Source organism: Abramis brama (assembly GCF_963993115.1).
Source record: "Abramis brama genome assembly, chromosome: 20".
Lineage (NCBI taxonomy): Eukaryota > Metazoa > Chordata > Actinopteri > Cypriniformes > Leuciscidae > Abramis > Abramis brama.
Genome location: NC_139982.1, coordinates 10274296 through 10297277, shown reverse-complemented (window position 1 = coordinate 10297277; position 22982 = coordinate 10274296). Strand labels below are relative to the sequence as shown.

At 38.6% G+C, this 22982-nt stretch overlaps 7 protein-coding genes across 7 annotated transcripts; 2 read left to right on the top strand and 5 right to left on the bottom strand.

The window, feature by feature from the left end:
- Window positions 1–1497: 1497 nt before the first annotated feature.
- On the bottom strand, window positions 1498–2268 carry LOC311070692 (histone H2B). Its single transcript, XM_084094699.1, has one exon. It carries the CDS (start codon window positions 2254–2256, stop codon window positions 1882–1884), a length of 375 nt encoding a protein of 124 aa, XP_083950825.1. The 5' UTR covers window positions 2257–2268; the 3' UTR covers window positions 1498–1881.
- A 765-nt stretch (window positions 2269–3033) lies between these two features.
- Window positions 3034–3370, bottom strand: LOC311070690 (histone H4). The gene has a single exon (XM_084094697.1). It carries the CDS (start codon window positions 3352–3354, stop codon window positions 3043–3045), a length of 312 nt encoding a protein of 103 aa, XP_083950823.1. The 5' UTR covers window positions 3355–3370; the 3' UTR covers window positions 3034–3042.
- Window positions 3371–9885: 6515 nt separating this feature from the next.
- On the bottom strand, window positions 9886–10349 carry LOC311070663 (histone H3.2-like). Its single transcript, XM_084094668.1, has one exon. It carries the CDS (start codon window positions 10327–10329, stop codon window positions 9919–9921), a length of 411 nt encoding a protein of 136 aa, XP_083950794.1. The 5' UTR covers window positions 10330–10349; the 3' UTR covers window positions 9886–9918.
- Window positions 10350–10908: 559 nt separating this feature from the next.
- Window positions 10909–11595, bottom strand: LOC311070667 (histone H2A-like). The gene has a single exon (XM_084094672.1). It carries the CDS (start codon window positions 11570–11572, stop codon window positions 11186–11188), a length of 387 nt encoding a protein of 128 aa, XP_083950798.1. The 5' UTR covers window positions 11573–11595; the 3' UTR covers window positions 10909–11185.
- A 603-nt stretch (window positions 11596–12198) lies between these two features.
- On the bottom strand, window positions 12199–12813 carry LOC311070658 (histone H1-like; the record flags this gene model as incomplete). Its single annotated transcript, XM_084094662.1, has 1 exon — window positions 12199–12813. One exon carries the CDS (start codon window positions 12811–12813, stop codon window positions 12199–12201), a length of 615 nt encoding a protein of 204 aa, XP_083950788.1.
- Window positions 12814–18313: 5500 nt separating this feature from the next.
- Window positions 18314–18642, top strand: LOC311070689 (histone H4). Its single transcript, XM_084094696.1, has one exon. The coding sequence runs from the start codon at window positions 18315–18317 to the stop codon at window positions 18624–18626; it is 312 nt and encodes a 103-aa protein (XP_083950822.1). The 5' UTR covers window position 18314; the 3' UTR covers window positions 18627–18642.
- Window positions 18643–19414: 772 nt separating this feature from the next.
- LOC311070680 (histone H2B) lies at window positions 19415–20105 on the top strand. The gene has a single exon (XM_084094687.1). The coding sequence runs from the start codon at window positions 19432–19434 to the stop codon at window positions 19804–19806; it is 375 nt and encodes a 124-aa protein (XP_083950813.1). The 5' UTR covers window positions 19415–19431; the 3' UTR covers window positions 19807–20105.
- Window positions 20106–22982: the final 2877 nt, after the last annotated feature.

Sequence of the window (22982 nt, the reverse complement as noted above, 5' to 3'; positions counted from 1 at the left end):
GAGATTCACTGGTCATTCAGGTTCATTTTTTTTAGCCTATTTGTTGTTATATGCATTGTGGTCACATTTTAATGTTCTAGAGTTCAAATGCCATCAAATCAATGTTATATCATTCGTTTTAAATTTTACACATGAATTGAGTGATCTGATGAATTTTACTCTTGCGTTAGTGTGTAATGTTGCTGTTTGAGCATAAACAACATCTGCAGAGTTACGATGCTAAAAGTTCAAAGCAAAGGGAGATATTTGCTTTGAAAGAAATCACTTTTTAAGGACTACAACAAACGGCTGGTAGAGACTACACGACATTCCTCCCGGGTTAGTGACATCACCAACCCTAGAATTTACATAAACCCCGCCCCAGAACACGATTTATAGATTATCAAGACAGAATATGCTAATCAATGACTAGAAGATAACTACAAATAAGATACATAAATTCATCAACTAACCATTCAGAAATGTCCTGTTGCTTCTACATGTTGTCACTTCTTCTTGAATCTCTCCATCATTGTCTGACTCTGGTTTGAACATAAAAGACTAAAAGTTTTTGAAATTTTCAGTGCATGTGTGTGTGAGGTAATCGAAGCTGCTAAGGACAAGAGTTATTGAAGCTCCGCCCTCTGTGCCGGGAGCAGCAGCTCATTTGCATTTAAAGGGACAGACACAAAAACAGTGCATTTTTGCTCACCCTCAAAAAGTGACAACTTTAACATGCTATATAAAAATATTTTGAGCTAAAACTTATATATTATATTATATATTATATTATATATAATATATATTTGCAACCGTTATGCTAACATGGACACCGTGCTGCTGTTGTCATGGGAACATCCCAGGTGAAAATAATGAGGAAATTACATTGTCTTTCGTTGCGCCCTTCATCAAGTGCGATCCAATAATGGTGCACTAGTGCTCTGCTCACTCCAAAGTCCCACTTCAAGGGCTCTGCCGTCTGCCCTTCGAAGGGAGTAGGGCATAGGGATGCTCACAAGCAATAAGCACGTCCCAGCCGGGTTCGTCACTTATTTTGTTCCCCTGGAAACATTTCCATTGTGGTCTGTGTTATTTGCAGCGCGTTTCTGTATTTGGTTGTGTTATTTGGAGCACAAGTGTGTTGTGAAACTGATGATGTTTTCTTAATTTGCGGGGGTTTTTTTTGCATGTGTTTTCTTCAGTTGAGCTCTCTCGGCCACCGTAAAATCCAGGGAAATAAATTTTTTAAATGTAACATCTGCACACAGCTGAATAAATTAAAACAATAAAATAAAAGTTTATGACTTGTTTTAAATAGTAATAAAACCAAAAAATAAATAAATAAAACTTACAAAACACTGCCATATTTCTTTTTTAAAAAGCATCAGCATATCATGGTAATTTTGTCTGTACTTCAGCAAATCCATCTTATTTTAGAGCTTTTTTTTTTTTTTTTTTTTTAACTTCAACAATGATTATTTACTTTCATTGGTAGTTGTTTTTTAATAGTATAATAAGGCATGGATACCTGTTATTGGAAGGTAAAGCACATTTGAGTGAGTTTAAAATGTAAGGAAGTTTGCGGTTTGGTGTTGATGCCATTTTACACAAGTTGGGTAATGCTATGAGTAGGCCATTTACACAAGGAGCAAAGAAAAAAAAGACATTACTTTCAAATTTTTAAACTAATAACAGACTGAAAGAGATGGACTAGGGTTATGAAACGTGCTCAGCCTAAATCTTCTAAAAAAAACTCAAACAGTATTAATAGTGTTTATATTTGCAATTCATCAATTCTCAGAGTTAAAAGCTGTAAATAAATAAACAAACACAAAAGCTCTTTATCAGAGAACATGGGTGGCTCTTAAAAGAGCCTTTGGGATAGTTGAAGTCAGGCACGCCTCACTTCGAGCTGGTGTATTTGGTGACGGCCTTTGTGCCCTCGGACACGGCGTGTTTGGCCAGCTCTCCGGGCAGCAGCAGACGCACGGCGGTCTGGATCTCTCTAGAGGTGATGGTGGAGCGCTTGTTGTAGTGCGCGAGGCGAGACGACTCACCGGCGATGCGCTCGAAGATGTCGTTGACGAAAGAGTTCATGATGCCCATCGCCTTGGAGGAGATGCCGGTGTCAGGGTGAACCTGTTTCAGGACTTTGTACACATAGATAGCATAGCTCTCCTTCCTGGACTTTCTGCGCTTCTTTCCTCCCTTACCGGCGGTCTTGGTGACGGCCTTCTTTGAGCCCTTCTTGGGCGCGGACTTTGCTGGTTCAGGCATAATGATGCGAGATCAGAAGACTGACAAAGTAATGTTCCCTTCAGCGTGATACAGAGGTACTTATTCACTGCCCTATGCTAATTTCCAAAGCGATGCGAGGATTCTCCGATTGTCTGTTTTCATAGGCCAAACCCATAAACTCGTACTTCATTGGACAACTCAAAGCATCACGAGGGCCAATCACAGGCGGATAAATAATCGTCCCGCCCACAACTCCCCAAGATTCCCAGTTGTTTCGTTTCCCGCTCATTTTTTTAAATAAGCGGTTCCAATATTTTGCATCATCGAGTAATTTTAAAACCCCTTATGAATCCATTGAAGTTGTTTGGGAGAGAAAAAAAAGTGTGGAGAAAAACAAACAAACCGTGGGTGGTCGTGAAACTATTGTTGAGATGTTTAAATGACAGAAAAAAAGCAAATATAAGCACATTTGACAGTTTGTGTAACATTTTCTACATCCTCTCTTCTGCTAACTGTAGTACTATTTTGATCTAATTGCTTTTTTGTTAATTTCGTAAAAGAAAATTCGTTCAAGTGATTAACATGTGCAACACAAAAAAAATGTAATTTTTAGGCGTTATCTGTTAAATAACACATATGTTGATACAGTCTCGATTTATTACTGTGGAACGTTATTTGGTTAAGTTCATCCTGGATTCAGTTAACAAAATATTCTATACTTGATTCTATGATTGACATGGTTAAAACATTGACTCTTTATGTGGCGGAGTGTGTGGCTCTTAAAAGAGCCGTTGGGTTTGAGTGGTTTCTCCTGGTTTCAGGCGTTTATCCGCCGAAGCCGTACAGGGTGCGTCCCTGTCTCTTCAGCGCGTACACAACATCCATGGCGGTGACAGTCTTTCTCTTGGCGTGCTCGGTGTAGGTGACGGCATCGCGGATCACGTTCTCCAGGAACACCTTCAACACTCCGCGGGTCTCCTCGTAGATCAGACCGGAAATGCGCTTGACGCCGCCGCGGCGAGCCAGACGACGAATGGCGGGTTTGGTGATTCCCTGGATGTTATCGCGCAAAACTTTACGGTGACGCTTAGCGCCTCCTTTCCCGAGTCCTTTACCGCCTTTGCCTCTTCCAGACATGTTTCACTCTGACTACTTTCCGTCGATCAACGAAAGACAATGAACGAATAGTTGCTGTGTGTTACAAGGAAGAATTTTACATTTGCTTACAGGACCTGACAGAAACCAGCGCTGCGTCACATGACTCACACCGCTCCCCCAAAACATAGCTAAAGCTTTGTTTCATATTAAAATTCAGGTTTCATAAATTGTATTTAACAAATATTATATATTTTACAGTAGTACTGGTTGATAAATGACTTTCTACAAGGCAAGACGACATATCATATTATCAAAGTTAAATTCTTTACCCATTTAATCCAATTCAATTTAAAGACTGGGTTAAATAAAATAAATAAATAAATCAGTCGGGTTTTTTTATATAAAATATCTTATATATATATGGGTAATTCTTCAACTATGGTACTCTTTGAGCTAGACAGTTTCAGAAAATGAAAACATTTCTACAAACAGTTTTTTAGTATCAGTTGGTTTCTCAATCTGTCTAGAAACCTTGATTTGTATTGAATAATATATATATTTTGCCATTTTTATCTGACAGTCCAAGAAAACGTAATTTCCATCACATAGCAAAACATGTGTTTTGAAGAGAAAATAATTAAATATCTTCTGTTATAAAAATATTTGATTAAATAGCACACACATCTCTGATCAAATTTGTAATTTATTTATTTTTCAGAAATGTAACTGTAAAGATTTTACAATGTTTACACTAAAAAACACCTAAAACTAGATCACTGGAACATTTCATTTACTTATCATAGCTCAAAATCATGTATTTCTCAAAGTGTATACACATATCTTACCCCTAACTGCACAATTATCAACACCACTGAATATAGTTGTTTTGATTGTATGTTTTTTATATGTTTTACTTTAAAATATGTGTTGTGGTGGAAATGACATGGCGTGGCGGAAGAGACAGTGTGTGGCGGAAATGACATAGATAGGCAACTTCCAATTAAAAACTATTTTTCTACTGCTCTATGTGGTGAACCAGAGCAAATCAATAAGCAACAGCATTAGTGAACAAAAACATATAATCAATATTTTTAAATGAAAAACAATACAAAAAATGAACAAAACAAGAATATGTGTTAAAAATCAGCAAGTCATTTCTTCACTGCTTTCTACATGCTGAACTAGGACAAACTAGAGCAAACCCTTTATGTCATCATTGCCTTAATATAACCAGTTGAATATAATGTTGAATAACAGATAAAATAGGCAATATTTTGAAATGAACACCTTGTTGCTTTTTTCTTCAAGTATCTTTCTCTGTCCTTCTTGAGGGACTCTGCATATTTAAGTGGATCTGATTGTATTCTTTCTCTATATGATCTTGACCTCTGTGCTGTGGTATAGAATAGAATAGAATAGAATAGAATAGAATAGAATAGAATAGAATAGAATAGAATAGAATAGAATAGAATAGAATAGAATAGAATAAATCTTTATTGTCCACCGAAGTGGAAATTTTTCTTTGGCTCACCAGACTAAAAAGACAAATACAACAGACATGCAAACAACAACTCGTACAAGAGAGAATATTTCTAAAAAATAAAAGATACAATATAAAAAAAACATGCTGAAGATAAATATACTTAAATACATCAAGTTAACTCCTTTGTTGTTGTCACTTAATTTGATTAAGGATACTAATGGCATTTGGAATAAAGGATTTTTTAAAAGTACCTTTAGCCAGAGGCACTCTAAATCGCCTCCCGGACTTCAAAAGTTCAGACTCACTAGAGAGGGGGTGAGTACTATCTATTGTGATCTTTCTTGCTTTTTTACTCATTCTGTCAATATATATTTGAGTCAGTTGTTTTTGTGGTTTTCCTACTATCTTACTAGCCATTAACACTATCCTGTTAAGCTTTTTCTTAAGCTTACAGTTTAAATGGCCAAACCAAGCAGAAAGATGAAAAGTTAAAACACTTTCAATGTGTGTGATATACACAAGCTCAATAATCTTAGTACTGACACCCAAACAGTTCAATTTTCTGAGCAGACTTAGACGTTGTGTGCATTTCTTGTAAATAAAATCTGTATTTTCTATAAAACTCAGGTGATTATCAAGAACTGTACCTAAATACTTAAAAGTTCCCACTGTTTCAACTACTTGACCATTAAGTAACACTGGCTCTGTTATTATGTCTTGTTTTTTACAGAAAATTAGCTCATTTGTCTTCGCCACATTAATTTCTAGCTGGCTGTCTTTGCACCATAATTCAAGGGCCTTAATATGTGCTAAATAATAGGCTTCATCAAAGGGATTAGTTTTTTGTAAAAGGCCTACTAAGGCCATATCGTCTGCATATTTTATTAATTTAAAAGTGCTATTGTTTATGGAGAAATCATTCGTAAATAATGAAAAAAGCATAGGGGAAAGAACACTGCCTTGTGGACAATCTGTACTAGTATGCACTCCTGACACAAAGTCATTTACACATACCCTCTGAGTGCGACAGGAGAGAAAGTCTCTGATCCATATAATCAAGCCTCTATCTATATTAATATTAGCTAGTTTTTGTAGGAGAATGTGTAACTTCATAGAATTAAATGCTGCACTAAAATCTATGAATAAAACTCTAGCAAGGCCTTTAGAAAGTGCAAGTTGTTTTGAAATAGAATCTAAGAGGATCAGGACAGCATCATCAGTCCCTCTGTCACTTCTATACGCGAACTGCAGCGGATCTAGCACGCCACTTACTTGAGAGGTCAGGAGATCTACCAGAACTCTCTCCATTGTTTTGCACAATATGGAGGTAATGGCTATGGGTCGAAAATCTTCAGGCTTACTTGCACCAGGCTTCTTAGGTATAGGCCTTATTAAGGAGAACTTCCAGGACGTGGGTACACCTGCAGCTAAAAGAAAATTAAAAAGCCTTGAAAAAACACCTTTTAATTGTAAGGCACAGTCTTTAAGTAAGCGGGCTTTCAAGCCATCTGGGCCAGTGGCCTTATTCGGCTTTAATTTGGTGAGGCTTTTGGCAACAGCTTCTTCTGTAATAATTATTGATGAACCTATGGGAAGATTTTTACAAATGCCATCACACTCATCCTCATCATCCACAGTGTCAAACCTGCAGAAGAATGTATTCATTTCGTCTACCAAACTAAGACTGCAAACTGCAGGACTATTGCTTTTATTGCAACTTTTTCCCATTAAAATATTCAAGCCCTCCCAAGCGTGTTTTATATTCCCACTGAAAAATTTACTCTCTATTGTGTTTTTATATTCAATTTTTGCCTTGAGGATATCCCCCTTTAATTGTTTCCTTTTTTCCTGTTCTAATTCCAAGTTGCCTGAACAAAAGGCTATCTTTCTTTCATTAAGGCAGATTTTTAATTGTTTAGAAACCCAGGGTTTATTATTTGGGAATATTCTAATAGTCTTTGTTTCAGACACACAGTCCTCACAGAACTTAATGTATGATGTTAAAGTGTCCGTAAATTCATTCCCATCCTGGCAGGATTCAAAGAAGGTGTCCCAGTTTGTATTATCAAAACAGTCCCTTAGTTGATCTCTATTTGTTTCAGACCACGTCTGTATCTGCTTGACAACTGGTTTTGTCCTTTTAAGCAAAGCTTTATATTTCGGCAAAAGATGGATTACATTGTGATCAGATTTCCCTAAGGGTGGTCTGCACAATGCTTTATATGCCTCAGGGACATTCCCATAGCAGCGGTCAAGGGTCCGATTTAGCCGTGTCAACATATTGTGAGACAGTGGGCAGATGCGTAGACAAATTACATGAATTAAAATCTCCAAAGACAAAGACAGGCTGATCTGCAGAGCGGGCGAGTGCATCATTGTAGCTCTCTGTTATTTTTTCCCCCGCTACTGCGTCATTCGGTCCGGGCACATACACAAGAATAATAGTAATTTGACTGAACTCTCGCGGGAGATAGAATGGTCGGAAAGATACAGTCAATATTTCATAGTCCGGTGTGCACACCTGGGGCCTGTTTCAGAAAGGAGGTTAAGTGAAAACTCTGAGTATGTTAACCCTGAAATGAGGGAAACTCTGAGTTTTCTGTTTCAGAATGGGAGGTATGTCAAACCTGAGAAAGCAGAGTAAGTCAAGCCTGTTTCAGAAAGAGAGGTAACTTTTTCTCAGAGTCAGTTACCATGGTAACTTACTCTGTGAACCTAACCTGGTCGGGAGCAGGTTTTCTTCAGTAAACCCAGAGTTTCTATCAGTCTCCTCCCCTTTTTTTAAAGAGGAAGTGGTGTTTAAACACCTCATTCATTATTTCAGTACATTTTTATTAATAAAATTAATCTTTTATTAATAAATAAAATATTGCTTTTTTTTTTAAATAAGATGAAGTCTATATAACTCCTTAACTGGCAACTGAAAACACAGTAGTAGATTAGAGTTACATAATGTAGTTCTAAACAAATTCTACAGAATTAAACTGTGGCATTTACTGAAAATCACTGAACTGTTCATCTGTGCAACAGAAGTTGATGGACCGTCCTCCTGCTGTTCTTCCACACTCTGGGGGCGGGGGTAGAGATAAGAATACCCGTTTATACTTAGATTTAAACTTAGATTCTATAGGCTACTCCACATAAAAATGTGAAAAAATGTGAATGTGTAGATTGTTTGATGTGTAGACACATAATATTAACATCACCTCTGTAGGCCTCTCTGTGGCAGCAGAAACTCTTTATCCCCATGTGATGAGCATTTGGTTGAGTACACTTTATAACACTATTTGTCATAATTTCTGGTGTATTGAGTAGGGACTTACAACTGCCTGGGGTTCTGTTGGGACAGGAGGCTCCAAAAGACAGATATTACCATCAGAATCTACTGGGACCAACAAAAATCCTAACCCAAAGTAAAATAAATGGAAATATCAAAAATAGCCTATATAAAAAAATAACACATATGTAAACCTCTTACATTTTATGAAGGCCCTTGGATCTTTGGGACTGGCTCTGAAGTCCGTCCAGGAATTCCCTCAGCCAAAAATGCTGCTGCACTGCTAGACACTGGATGCTATAGTTATTTAATATGTCAAATGTTTGTAAAGTCAGATAGCCTACACCCATGATATGCTCAAGCCTTACTTGACTGAATTATGTGTTTATATTTAAATTTCAGCTGCTGCCATGTTCTTTTAATGCCTGCAGGATTGCACTTACATGAAAATTAAAATTAGGTTGAATAACATACTGTTCTTCCAGTTTCACCTCTGATATTATAACAGTTGGGCAAGTTACTTGTATTACTAACTACAAATGACATCTTCAACAGTGTAATTAGATTAATGTAATAATGACTATCTTTAGAAATTATTGGTCTACTTATTACTAATTACTAAATCCCATATCAACCTCAACCACTTGAACAACAAGGAGAGACAAGAAACAGCACTTTTAATGCTTTCAAATAAACAATATACAATTGCATGAATTATTCTTGAATTGACCAAAGTGTGTAGAGGGAGAAGGTTACATTAAAAATATAACTTTTAAAAATGTATGTTAAATAGCCTATACAGAATTGTTCTGTAGTCTAATACAATTACATCAGATTTAACTTTAAATTACAGAAGAATTAAGAGTAATCCCTTTAATTAAATTACAGTATTTAGATTACTTGGTAATTAATTACACCCATCACTGTATAACAGTAATTAAAATGTGAAGAAATATGAAGACCTCTTTTTGTCTGACGCTGTTGCCATGGTGACTCATAATATCTGTGCTCCATTGATAATGGCTTTTTATAGTTGTGGTGCACGCGCTTAACTCAGAGTCAGTCAACTCAGGGTAAGTCAACTCAGAGTTGATTGAACTAACTAATTTCAGCTGTTCTGAAACCAAAAACTCAGAGTTTCCCATCTCAGGGTAAGTCAACTCAGAGTTCAATTTTTAACTCAGAGTTGGTTGAACCTCCTTATTGAAACAGGCCCCTGTTCTGCCCTTCATACATCGTAGTCAATTTTGTGTATTAACACTTTTTCTTATTGAAAAGAAAAAAACAGCATGAACCACATATAATTGAAGACACTGAAAAAGAAAATTAAGACAATGTTCAGGATTGTTATTAGCAGCTTATGGCTACTTTTACTGAAGAAAGTAAAAGTTTTTTATTTTGTTTATTTAGAATTTTAAAATGTATATGTGGCATCAAACATCCAAACTGAGTATTTGTTACAAATGAACATGAAGATGTTATCCCATAGTAACCTACAGTAAAAATAAACAATATAATTGTTACATTAGTTACCTACAATGTTTAAAATGAATATCAATAATCAGATCATGTATTTTCAGTTTAATAATGACCCGCTCTAAGCCATATATGGTTCGCCTTTACTTCCTGCCTGAGCTGTGTGTGTGTGTGTGTGTGTTGCAGCTCGATATACGGTCTCTCCTGATTATTCAGATCTGGAAATTTATTTAAACAAATATCATGCCGTGTAGGACCCGGATGTTTAATATTTGTTATTTTCAGTGTTACAGTAAAAAATTCCCTCATTCAGTTAAAACTGAAGTGGCTCTTAAAAGAGCCGTTGTGGGTTGACGCAGACGCGGGTTTAAGCGCGCTCTCCGCGGATGCGGCGGGCCAGCTGAATATCTTTGGGCATGATGGTGACCCTCTTGGCGTGGATGGCGCACAGGTTGGTGTCCTCGAACAGACCGACCAAATAAGCCTCGCTGGACTCCTGCAGGGCCATGACAGCGGAGCTCTGGAAGCGCAGGTCCGTCTTGAAGTCCTGAGCGATTTCTCTCACCAGCCGCTGGAAGGGCAGTTTGCGGATCAGCAGCTCGGTGGACTTCTGATAGCGGCGGATCTCCCGCAGAGCCACGGTCCCGGGCCGGTAGCGGTGAGGCTTCTTGACGCCGCCGGTCGCCGGAGCGCTCTTACGGGCGGCTTTAGTAGCGAGCTGCTTCCTCGGGGCTTTACCACCGGTGGATTTACGAGCGGTCTGCTTGGTTCTTGCCATTGCTGCAGTCTTCTTCTCTCTGTCCTGCTTGCGCTGAAAATGCTGTTCTACGTTAAACACCCGCTTTTAAAGCATTGAACCGCCACGAGCTCATAGTGACGCGATGATGCAGGCCTTCTGATTGGCTAATACGTGATGTCTGCGCATGAGTGTCAGCCAATGACTGCGCGTTTCCTCTTTTCAAACAAGTGGAGGGTTTCCCGCTCGAGATGCTTTCTATGTTCCATTGACTACTTTGCTCATAAAACAGCGTACATAAGCTCCCTGGTCTTTATACTTACATTGTTGTATTTATGTGTTCTGAAATATACTCGCCTTAATTCCCAGTGGTTGTGCAGATTTTGGATTATAACAAAGTCAAGTTACAGTCTGTGTAAAAGCACTGCAGCGAGACGCAATAGGGTTTCCATCCGTCCCGTAAAACAGGGGGACGTTCCGTAAATCAGCATAAAGGGCAAAAGACCCAGAGTAACATTGATGACCAATTTCTGTTTTCCTGGAGCTGATATGCAAATGGGTTTATTTATTTGAGATAAAATAATTTTATTATATACAATAAACTATCAAGGCTTTGTAGACAACAACATTTTAATATTAGGTGAGATGGGTTGGGTAGCAAACACACGTTAGGGGGTCGTAATGCGCTTATAACAAGCATGCGCACAACTTCGATTATACATGTAATCGTCGATGTAGAGAAATCATACATTTTACTGATTTGATGGGTTAGATTTTCCCACTTAACCAAATTAGTTTATGGCGTTTGTAAATATAAACAAAGAAAAGCACTCATTGTCAGATAAAATGGGTGGCTCTTAAAAGAGCCGTTGTTTCAGTAACCCAGTCTTCAATCTGTTTATTTGGATTTGGCGGGTTTCTCGGTCTTCTTGGGCAGGAGCACGGCCTGGATGTTGGGCAGCACGCCGCCCTGAGCGATGGTCACTCGGCCCAGAAGTTTGTTGAGCTCCTCGTCGTTGCGCACCGCCAGCTGCAGGTGACGGGGGATGATGCGGGTCTTCTTGTTGTCCCGAGCGGCGTTTCCAGCCAGCTCCAGGATCTCAGCGGTGAGGTACTCGAGCACCGCCGCCAGATAAACAGGAGCACCGGCACCGACGCGCTCGGCGTAGTTTCCCTTGCGCAGAAGCCTGTGAACACGGCCGACGGGGAACTGCAATCCCGCCCTGGAGGAGCGAGTCTTAGCCTTGGCTCGGGCTTTGCCGCCAGTTTTGCCTCTTCCACTCATTTTCAGTTCAGTTATTTCAAACACCTCCGTCTAAAATAATAGAATGAAATTAGAGTGGCTCCACACACTGTATTTAAACGAGAGTGACAATCGCCCATTGGTTTAGAGTGTGTAAATATTCAAACCAATCACTGAACTTCTCTCCGAAGCCCAACACCCTTTCTGGCGGGGATTACTATGCACACGAATTAATGACCTTTAAGACTGTCTTAATAAGACAGAAGAGATGAAACCATATAAATGTTTGTTATATAAAATTTAAATAAGTACAAAAAAGGATATTGTATGCTGTTACTACTAAAGGTACTATACCTTTTTACACACTGTATATTCTGGGTACAATGACTGTCTGATACTGTACAGTATTATGTTCCTATTGTAATATTGGAGTTTTATAACTTATAGTTTTATAACTAATTGGTTGGGTGTGGGTTGTTTGTATGTTCTGCCCATAGACTGTAAAAAATAGGTTCTGCCTGTACTTTTGTACAACATATTTAGACTGATCACTGTCTGAAGCTTTTACAATACATGTACATCTGAACAATGATTGTGTGTGTGTTTTGCTCTAATTCAGAGTTAGTGGGTGGCTCTTAAAAGAGCCGTTGAGAAACAAACATTGGACTTTATTTCTTTTTGGGCGCTGCCTTTTTAGGCTTTGCAGCTTTAGGTTTGGCAATCTTTGCCTTTTTTGGGCTCTTGGCTGCTTTCTTAGCGACTGCCGGCTTCTTTGCCTTCTTGGGGCTCTTCGTCGCCTTCTTGGGGCTCTTCGTCGCCTTCTTAGCGGCTTTGGCTGCGGGTTTCTTGGCCTTCTTGGGCGATTTCTTGGCGGCGGGCTTCTTTGCCGCAGCGCTCTTGGGCTTCTTGGCAGCAGCGGGTTTCTTGGCCGCGGGCTTCTTCGCTTTAGGAGCCGCTTTCTTCTTGGTCTCGGCTTGCTGCTTGTTGAGCTTGAATGAGCCCGAGGCGCCGGTCCCTTTGACCTGCACCAGAGTGCCTTTAGTCACCAGGCTCTTGATGGCGATCTTGACGCGGGAGTTGTTCTTCTCCACGTCGTAGCCGCCGGCAGCGAGCGCTTTCTTCAGCGCGGCGAGGGACACGCCGCTCCTCTCCTTGGATGCGGACACAGCTTTGACGATGAGCTCGCCGACGCCTGGACCTGCTTTCTTGGCTTTCGTAGGGGACTTCTTCTTGGGCGCTTTAGCCGGGGTGGCAGTAGCGGGTGCTGGGGCGGTTTCTGCCATTTTTCTCTGATCGGATCTACAGTGTTTCAAACGCTGTCTCTGTTTTCAGCAATAAATGACGCTCGCGCGGCGCTGCGCTCTTAAATAACACATGAGAACCTTATAGACTCAACCTGCCCGCTCGGCGTCTGTGCGCGTCCACGAGCCCCTCACGCGTGTGTTTTCTTCTCTTACATTTGGTTCAAAACTGGAGTGGTAAAATAGTTTGGCGCAGTCAAAACAAAGTGAACACCAAGCAGAGGTTCTGAGCTTTCATCGGTGACTAAAATACCCGCTGATGAAATGTTTATTTTGGCTTCGTCAGATCAAATCCAAGGCGAGCATCAGCCACGGGGGAAAGCCGCGTGTAAATTTGATGGATAGTTTAACTGTAAAGGTTAATAGATGCCTGAACGCCATATGTGTGTTCAGCAAACAGTCTGAAATAGACTTTAATGAAATCAGCATCAGTGAGGACCGTGAGGAGGCTTTCATACAGATGTTGTTTTGGGCAGCTTGAAGCACACGAACATCATCCGGAGGCTCCGAGTCTCTCTGTGACTCATGTCTGGCCAGCAGATGATCTGGCAGTAAAGTAATAATTGGTATTATTATTAATAAAAAATATATAGCATTTTCATAATCTGATGTACATAAATAAAATATCACATAAATAAAAATGTAAATCGTCATATTTGTCTTTCCTTATTCGTCCTTCATCTCAGTTTTCATCATGTGAATGAGGATCATGTAAAAGCTCATCTGAATGAGCTGCCCATTTAAGCAAGGCAGAGCAAGTGACTCAAAAAACAACTTATTTTTCCCCACTGTTTCATATTTGCCTTGTTCTAGCTTGTACTTTTCTGGACAATGTTTGAAACTTTGTGTTGCAAGCATTTCTTTATATCATTGCCTCCTTAAGATGAATTGCTTGTTGTATTTCTCCATAAATCGCTTAGGATAAAATCATCTGCTAAATTAATAAATGATAAAGAGCAGGCCACTTATTGCATGTTTGTTATATTCTGATTTAACCACTGTTGAATACCAATTCATAAAATAGTCATATCATTTGCACTATATGTTTGATGTATTTGGTCAAGATAATGAAGGTGTTCAAAATTACACGGGTAGGTTACACTGGGATTATTACTAAGTTATGAGTACACTGGAGCTGAAGAGTGAAGTTTTAATGAATGTTTTAATGAAGTTAAAACATTTTGAATTTAAACACTCAAAATCAATTTAAAACGTAGTTTTGTTGGGTCTCAGTTGTTTAGAAGTTTTCGCTTATTCCTAAAATGTGTTTATTGGAATTGAAAACATCAGGGAATATGAGGGTATTCTAATCCAAGACAATATTTTTCTGTTAGATTCGTTTTCAGGTAGTCTCTCTGCAGCCTCGAAGCATCTGTCAGTCATCAGATGGAAACAGGCCTCGACCCCTGTGATGTGTGGCATCAGTGCGAGATCAATGATCAAGACACAGACAGTGTAGTACCATCACATTCTCAACTTTATTAAGGAGGAAGGGTCATATTTATACAAGATAAAGCAGAATCATCCAGAATATCCAGGCCATCCAATCATAATACTGAAAGATCAACCCCATATGGCATATTAAGAAATAATAACAAGTAATAAGAGAGAGTAAGAGAGGTCAGATATTCATATGTGTGTGTGTCTTGACTCTATCGGCATAGTCCTTGTTTTGTCTAGGTGTGCCCATGATGTGCACATAACAAAACTGAAAGAAGGTGCACAAGTCTTACACAAGAATAGTCAAATGTGAAGCCTAAGAAAGAAGAAACTATTATAATTCTCTTGTGAAAAAGAAATGGGGCTCTCATGACGCACTGTAATTATATGAGAAACATAATTTCCCTAATGTTTCACTATATTAGCAAGGACATTTTGTGCCTCACGTGTAAAACCAAAGATACAGCATATTTTATTTAACCCTGAACCGAAACTGGGAAAACTTCTCTGCCTAAAATAACACTTTGTAGGCTACATTAATGTGCTTAAATGGATATAATTTTGAGCGTGCTTAAACTGCGTCTGCTTCAACCCACAACGGCTCTTTTAAGAGCTACTTTAATTAACACTGAGCGAGGGGATTTCTAATGTAACGCTGAAAATAACGAATATAAAACAGGAGATTTATCGAGCTGCAGCGCGCACACACACACACACACACACACACGGCTCAGGAAGGAAGTGAAGGCGAACCATAGCTCTATATGGTTTAGAGAGGGTCTTATTAGACTAAAAATACATGATCTGATTATTTATTGATATTCAATTTAAACAATGTAGTTAACTAATGAAACATAGCTTTTTTTTCTTTTCTTTTTTATAATTTGATATTGTAGGCTATTATGAGATAACATTCACTTCATGTTAATTTTGCAACAAATACTTAAAGACAGTATGGATATTTGATGCCAAATTTTTTTTTAAACGTTTTTGATGCCAAAACTTTTTAATTTTAAATTCTAAATAAATATAAAATTTCCAATAATCATTATTATTTACATTTACTCACCCTCAAGTAGTTTTGACTAAATCTGTATGATTTTCTCCATTACACACACACACACACACACACACACACACATATTTGAAATAAAAATGTTACCAAACCGTTTATGGTCCTGTGACCACCCTGAATTTAGTCGGGTCACAGGGATATTGGATTGTTTGTATATATTTCTTTCTTTCTTTCTTTTATTACCTACACATGTCTATTTCAGTTTACTTGTATGTATATATAAGTTTTATTATTGTAGTGAGTTTACATTGGGCAGCTCAGCTGCATCTTCCGAATTCTGGTTGACAGTTGAGAGAGTGGAGTTGCCGTGACGATTGTGGTGCATCCTCAGACAACAAAGGACCTTTAAGCAACCACTAACTATTGTCTTTCTCTCTCTCATTTATTGTTAAGGTTAGTTATTAAATTCATTAATTTTCATATCAAATGTTTATTTACATGTTTTAATGTCATATATATATATATCATATACATATATGCTTTTGTCATAAAGAAGTTCATTCGTGTATACTTACGAGTTCAGCCAGTTGTGTGAATTAGGCTAGAGCATGTCTGTACATATGGTTAAGGTTTCTTGATTTATTTATTTACTTATTTATTGTGATTTGATTTAAGTATCTATATGTTATTTGTATTTCAATGTATTTATGAATCCTGTGATTCAAAGTGTCTTAATGACTCTGAAGTACAATGTTGATTAAAAGACAACAAAGAGGACCTTTAAGCAACCACTAACTAGTCTCTCTCTCTCTCTCTCTCTCTCTCTCTCTCTCTCTCTCTCTCTCTCTCTCTCTCTCTCTCTCTCTCTCTCTCTCTCTCTCTCTCTCTCTCTCTCTCTCTCTCTCTCTCTCTCTCTCTCTCTCTCATTTATTGTTAAGTTTTTAAACTGCTTACAGTCCTCCCGACTGCCAGGACCTGTGACAGTCCCATTGACTTTTTTCATACTATGCTAGTCAATGGGACCAGCAACTGTTTGGTTACCAACATTATTATAAATAGCTTGTTTTGTGTTCAACAGAAGAAAGAAATTCATACATGCATAACGTTAGTCAGAACAAGTTGAGGGTGAGTAAATGATGACATAATTAAAATGTTGGGTGAATATGAAGAAACATGAACTAACAATGAGCAATACTTCATTTATTCATTTATAACATTTATTCATTTACTAATACATTTTAAGATCAAAATGTTTATGTGTTAACATTACAGTTTTTTCCAACTGCTTACACACAAAATCTTTTCATGTCACACGATTTTTGAAACCTCTCACTCAAAGTGCAAAACTACATACCAAATCTCCAAAACCATAAGCTATTTCCTCAGCCTTTTTTCAAAACACTACACACAATTCTCTACCTAAAACACAAAAATCTAACAGGAAGTGACTTGCTTTCCTTTTCCAAACACAACCAATCAAAATGCTACACTTATTCACCAGGTCACACACACACTCCTCATATGTGCAAACACAAATTGCTTAAATGATCATTAACCAATCACTGTTTTACTGTAGTATAGGCCTAAATAGGTCAAAGGTCCGATGATCTGTTTTGAACAATGGATTCCTGGGATTTCTTCATCCCAGGAATGATTTCTTCATGTAATCACAGACTTGATGATGGTGAGATCAGATCATACCAGCTGTTTTACAAACATCTCACTGGATTATAACAATTAATGGCAAAAGGAATGTTTGGAAGTGTAAACTGATATTTCCCACTGACACAAGTAGCAAAAGATATAAATAACTGGCAAAATATGATTATGATATATCATAAAGTTTAAACGGTATCAAACCAAGTGTCCGAGGTCAATGCAGGTTATAAAGCTACAATGTTCATATGACTTGGTTCAAATGTTCTGTGTTTCTTAATTGAACATTAACAACGTTATGGGAGGGTATGGGCTGTACGGAGGGAAAACATACGGAAAGCTTTAGTTTCTGCTCTGACAGCCGCAAGAACGTGTGTTAGAAATCAGGAATGGTGACTTTCCATCTTCAAATCAAACTTGGGTCTCCAGCCGATGAAGTTTAAATCCCATTTGGCTAGAGCACTTCTCATAATGTCTATGCATTAGGTCAGTAGGCGGAGAGTAGATGGTCTTTTGTGGCTGTTCGAACACATTCGACCACATGAGCGTTTACACTGGGAAAGCAATTCGGTCAAATGCGTTTTGTACCTCTGGAAGTGGTGGAAAGTGGACAAGCTCAAATCATTTTATACCCCGTTTGCACCTGTATTTAGCGTCGGCCATGTGATCCGAACGACCGAAACATATATTAACTCCAGGAGAAAAAAGGACCTTAGACATTTCATACTTTTTACCTTAATAGAGCATCATGGGAGATACAGCTCATGAAATCTATCAAACTATATCAAATATAAGAAAATCAAAATAAAGAAAAACTCATTTGACTATGTTTTACTCAAGTCCAGATGATATAAAAAGTGACATGAAATGATGTTTTGCTGATTATTTTCCACTACTGATTAAGAGTTCAAATGTATACAGTCAGTAAAGTTGTGAAAGAGTATCAAACATGATGTGTCACCATTGTTTGTGTTTAAGGAAAATAATACTTAAATGATACATGTACAAACACAAACAGGCATAAACAGAAGATATAACAGATGTGCCACTCTGTCTTTACTTTAATATTGTGATACGACGTCTTCATTCACTTTGGTGAGTTTGTTGAAAATCACTTTTCATTATAAACCAGTTACTACTGTAAAATATATGATCTTTGTGAGATACATTTCACAATTTTTTATACGAAACAAAGGTCAGGGTTGGTATTAAATCACATGTGCTCTAGCTATATTTTGAGGGAGGTGTGTGTCATGTGACACGGCGCTGGTTTCTGTCAGGTCCTGTAAGCGAATGTATAAGGCTTCCTTGTAACACACAGAGCATCTATTTGTTGTTTTTCATTGGTTTACTGAAGTAGTCAAAGTGAAACATGTCTGGAAGAGGCAAAGGCGGCAAAGGACTCGGGAAAGGAGGCGCTAAGCGTCATCGTAAAGTTTTGCGCGATAACATCCAGGGAATCACCAAACCCGCCATTCGTCGTCTGGCTCGCCGCGGCGGCGTCAAGCGCATCTCCGGTCTGATCTACGAGGAGACCCGCGGAGTGTTGAAAGTGTTTCTGGAGAACGTGATCCGCGATGCCGTCACCTACACCGAGCACGCCAAGAGAAAGACCGTCACCGCCATGGATGTTGTGTACGCGCTGAAGAGACAGGGACGCACTCTGTACGGCTTCGGCGGATAAACGCCTGAAACCAGGAGAAACCACTCAAACCCAACGGCTCTTTTAAGAGCCACACACTCTGCCACATAAAGAGTCAATGTTTTGATTATATCAACCATAGAATTAATTTCAAAACGCCATGTCTGAGACCATATATATATATATATATATAATTTTACATTTTTTTTCTTTTAACAGATAACAAATGTAAGCATTTGATTTTGTGTTAAATGTTAATTTAACGAATATTCTTTTTTTGGAAACTAACAATTCAAACTAGCAATTACATCAACATAGTAGGCTACCACAGTTAAGAGAAGTGAAGGTGAAGACGAAAATGTTATATTGTACACTAACGATCCAATGAGCTTGTATCAGCTTTTTTTTTGTCATTTTAAACATTTTAACAATAGTTTCATGAGGATACTGTTTTTAAAGGGTGTCTGACCATTATTCGTTTCTTTTCTCCCAAACTCTCTCAATAGGTTTATAAGGGGTTTAAAAATTACATGATGATGCACAATATTAGAACCGCTTATTTATCTCAAAAAATATTGAATAAAAGAGCGGGAAACGAAACAACGGAAACTTGAGGGAGGGTGTCGTTCGTGGAGCAGTGGGCGGGACTATTATTTAACCTCCTGTGATTGGCCTTCGTGATGCTTTGAGTTGTCCAATGAAGTACGAGTTTATGGGTTTGGCCTATGAAAACGGACAATCAGAGAATTCCCTTATCCCTTTGAAAATTAGCATAGGGCAGTGAATAAATACCTCTGTCTCACATTGGCGGGACAGAACTTCATCAAATATTTGATCTCGCATCATCATGCCTGAACCAGCAAAGTCCGCGCCCAAAAAGGGTTCAAAGAAGGCCGTCACCAAGACCGCCGGTAAGGGAGGAAAGAAGCGCAGAAAGTCCAGGAAGGAGAGCTATGCTATCTATGTCTACAAAGTCCTGAAGCAGGTTCACCCTGACACCGGCATCTCCTCCAAGGCGATGGGCATCATGAACTCCTTCGTCAACGATATCTTCGAGCGCATCGCCGGTGAGTCGTCTCGCCTCGCGCACTACAACAAGCGCTCCACCATCACCTCTAGAGAGATCCAGACCGCCGTGCGTCTGCTGCTGCCCGGAGAGCTGGCCAAACACGCCGTGTCCGAGGGCACAAAGGCCGTCACCAAATACACCAGCTCAAAGTGAGGCGTGCCTGACTTCAACTATCCCAAAGGCTCTTTTAAGAGCCACCCATCTTCTCAGATAAAGAGCTTTTGTGTTTTTTATTTTATTTTATTTATCTTTTAAAATCTACAGCCTTTAATTCTATGAGAATTTCGATGAATCTGTTAATATAAACACTGACAACACTGTCTAAGCTTTTTGATGACATTGAGGCTGAGCATGTTTCATAACCCTAATCCAAAAACTTGAAAGTAAGAATTTGTCTTTGTCTTCCTTGCTCTTTGTACAAATTTATAGAGCATTTGTTTCCAGTAAATAAACACTGTTAAAAAAATAATTTTACATCACGAATATAGAGATACTTTAGTTATTATTGAATAATAACTTGAGATACAACATTGAACGAGTTATTATTTAGATGAGCAATGACTGCTAATGCCAGTGTCTTATTCATTCAATTTACATGCTAAAATAAGTTATGAGCTCTAGCTGTTTATTTGAACTAAAATAGTTGAGGGCCACCACTCCCTTTATAAGTGAATTGTTTAAACTAGTTGAAACAACAATTTAATATAAGTTATCATATCAATTTATTTGTGTTTATGCTACAATTTAAGTTAATCTAAATCAAATGTTGGTTTAAGATAATTTAATTAGAAGTTGTAACAACCGTTTGATTGATGCAAAATGTTTAATTTGCTTTAGGAGTTTATTATGTGGACTGGACAGAAAAATCCACAATACTTGCAGACCATATAATTTATTGACTAGGTTTTTGAGAGACTTTAAAAATGGTCAAATACAATATTCACAAACACAAATGACTAAGATGTACAGTGTAAGAAAATAAACTCTGAATATCATAGCAAAAATCAATTACTTCTGATTCTGCACAGCTAGCACAGTGAGTGTCTGGCTCACTCATTGGCTGTGCTGCGGCAACTGCGATGTGAAAGTGTGTCGCTGAAGGAGATAAATCTGCTATAATGGCTAATTCGGGAGCCACGCCCAATTTGGCGGTCTCTGAAGTGTGTTGGCGCGCTGCTATCTCATTGGCGCACACGTCAAATTGGGCGTGGCTAAGACTATATTAGAGCCCGAATTCGCCATTATAGCAGGTTCTAATCGACTGAAGCGACAAACTTGCCATGTTACTATAGTGCGGACGGCTACGCAATACTCGTTCCGTTACTCTCAGGGAACCGAGGTTACGATAGTAACCGAGTAAGTTCCCTTTCGAGAACGGTCACTTCGCTATACGCAGTGGGGACGCCATGTAAAACGCCGCACTATAAGTAACTGGTTGCCTACTGCAGCTCAGGACTCCTGAGCTCACAGAAACAAGCCAGAACCCAAAGTATATATATTGGAAAAGACCGGACACCGTCGGGTCTAATAATATATATAATGTCAGTAAACTCATACCCAACATAATATACCAGTAAGACCGGACACCGTCGGGTCTATTAAGTATAAGGGATATCAGAAATATATTTTAACATTAAAAATGATTGTGAAAATTATAGGTCTTTAGTGACGTTTTATATTTATAACAGTAATTAATTTATTTCCTAGCGCGAGGCAGCAATCAAGGCAGTTATTAGCCGAGTGAGTTCCTATACAGCATCGCAGATTGTTGTTGTGGTGCTCCCGCAGACACGTAGCTGTAGCTGAACGCGGCAAAACAAAACCTCACAAAGAGTGAAATCCTGAATGAAAATCCTGTAAGTGCTTTGATTATGTTCATATCTCCATAATTGCTTATAGTAAAATATTAGGAGTTCGAGTTCCTATATCAAAAGTTGCATTAACTAGATACACAGTGTAATTGACCTATGGCTAAGCCACGCCCCCAAACGCGATGAGCCAATCACAGTGCGCATAGCTAACCCATACACTCGGACATTCTCTGCTTCCACGTCCATTGAAATGCATTGCAGTTAGTCAGTTTTCATTCGTTTTTATATGTTTTTTCTTGTCATTTTAAGTTTAAAATGGTCAAACGGTGTGCATGGGGTACATTCAACTCCAACACTAGGTATCCTGAAAGGCTGGGCGACGGTGTGTATTTTTTACCCTTTCCCAAGCCACATTTCAACCGAGATAAGTGTCTGCTCTGGATTAAGTTATGCGGTAGACCACAACACCAACTAAACGCAATTAGAAAACGGGCGAAAACCTAAATGTTTTGAAATGTTTAATTTTTTTGCTTCATCGGATGGGGATGAAACTTGGTGACTTTTGTTGTATTACCTATATGAACACACAAAAAAATCAAGGAGATGATTCTGATATGTTAAAGGGTCGTAAAAAAAAAAGTCACACTTAGCTTCCTCCCGCCCGAAAACGGGCGACATAGGAAATGAATGGGAAATACGAAAAAATAGGAAAACTCAGAGAAACTTTTGGTGGTACAAGCTACAGATCAGCAACTGTGCTGAAAAAAAGTGTACAGCAATGAAGGGGTGACACTCTAAAACATCAAGAGTGCAAATAAGACCCCCCCCCCCCCCCCCCCCCCCCCACACACACACACACACACACACACGCACACAAACACACACACACATACACATACACAGATAAACTGGCAAGACTGCAACAGCAAATTTGTAGAATATGCAAAATAAAATCAATAAATGAAAAAAAAAAAACTCGCTCAAATGCACACGCACACACACACACACACACACACAGAGAGAGAGAGAGAGAGAGAGAGAGAGAGAGAGAGAGACTGGCAAGACTGCAACAGAAAATTTTTTGAATATGCAAAATAAAATCAATAAATGAAAAAAAAACATCTCGCTCAAATGCACACACACACACACACACACACAGAGAGAGAGAGAGAGAGAGAGAGAGAGAGAGACTGGTAAGACTGCAACAGCAAATTTTGAGAATATGCAAAAATAAATAAATAAAAAATACAAAAGAGACTCTCGCTCAAATGCAACACACACACATTCACTCACACACACACAGAGAGAGAGAGAGAGAGAGAGAGAGAGAGAGAGAGAGAGAGAGAGAGAGAGAGAGATTTACTGGCAAGACTGCAACAGAAAATTTTGTGAAAATGCAAAATTAAATCAATAAATGAAAAAAAACATCTCGCTCAAATGCACACACACACACACACAGATAGAGAGAGAGAGAGAGAGAGAGAGAGAGAGAGATAAGGCAAGACTGCAACAGCAAAT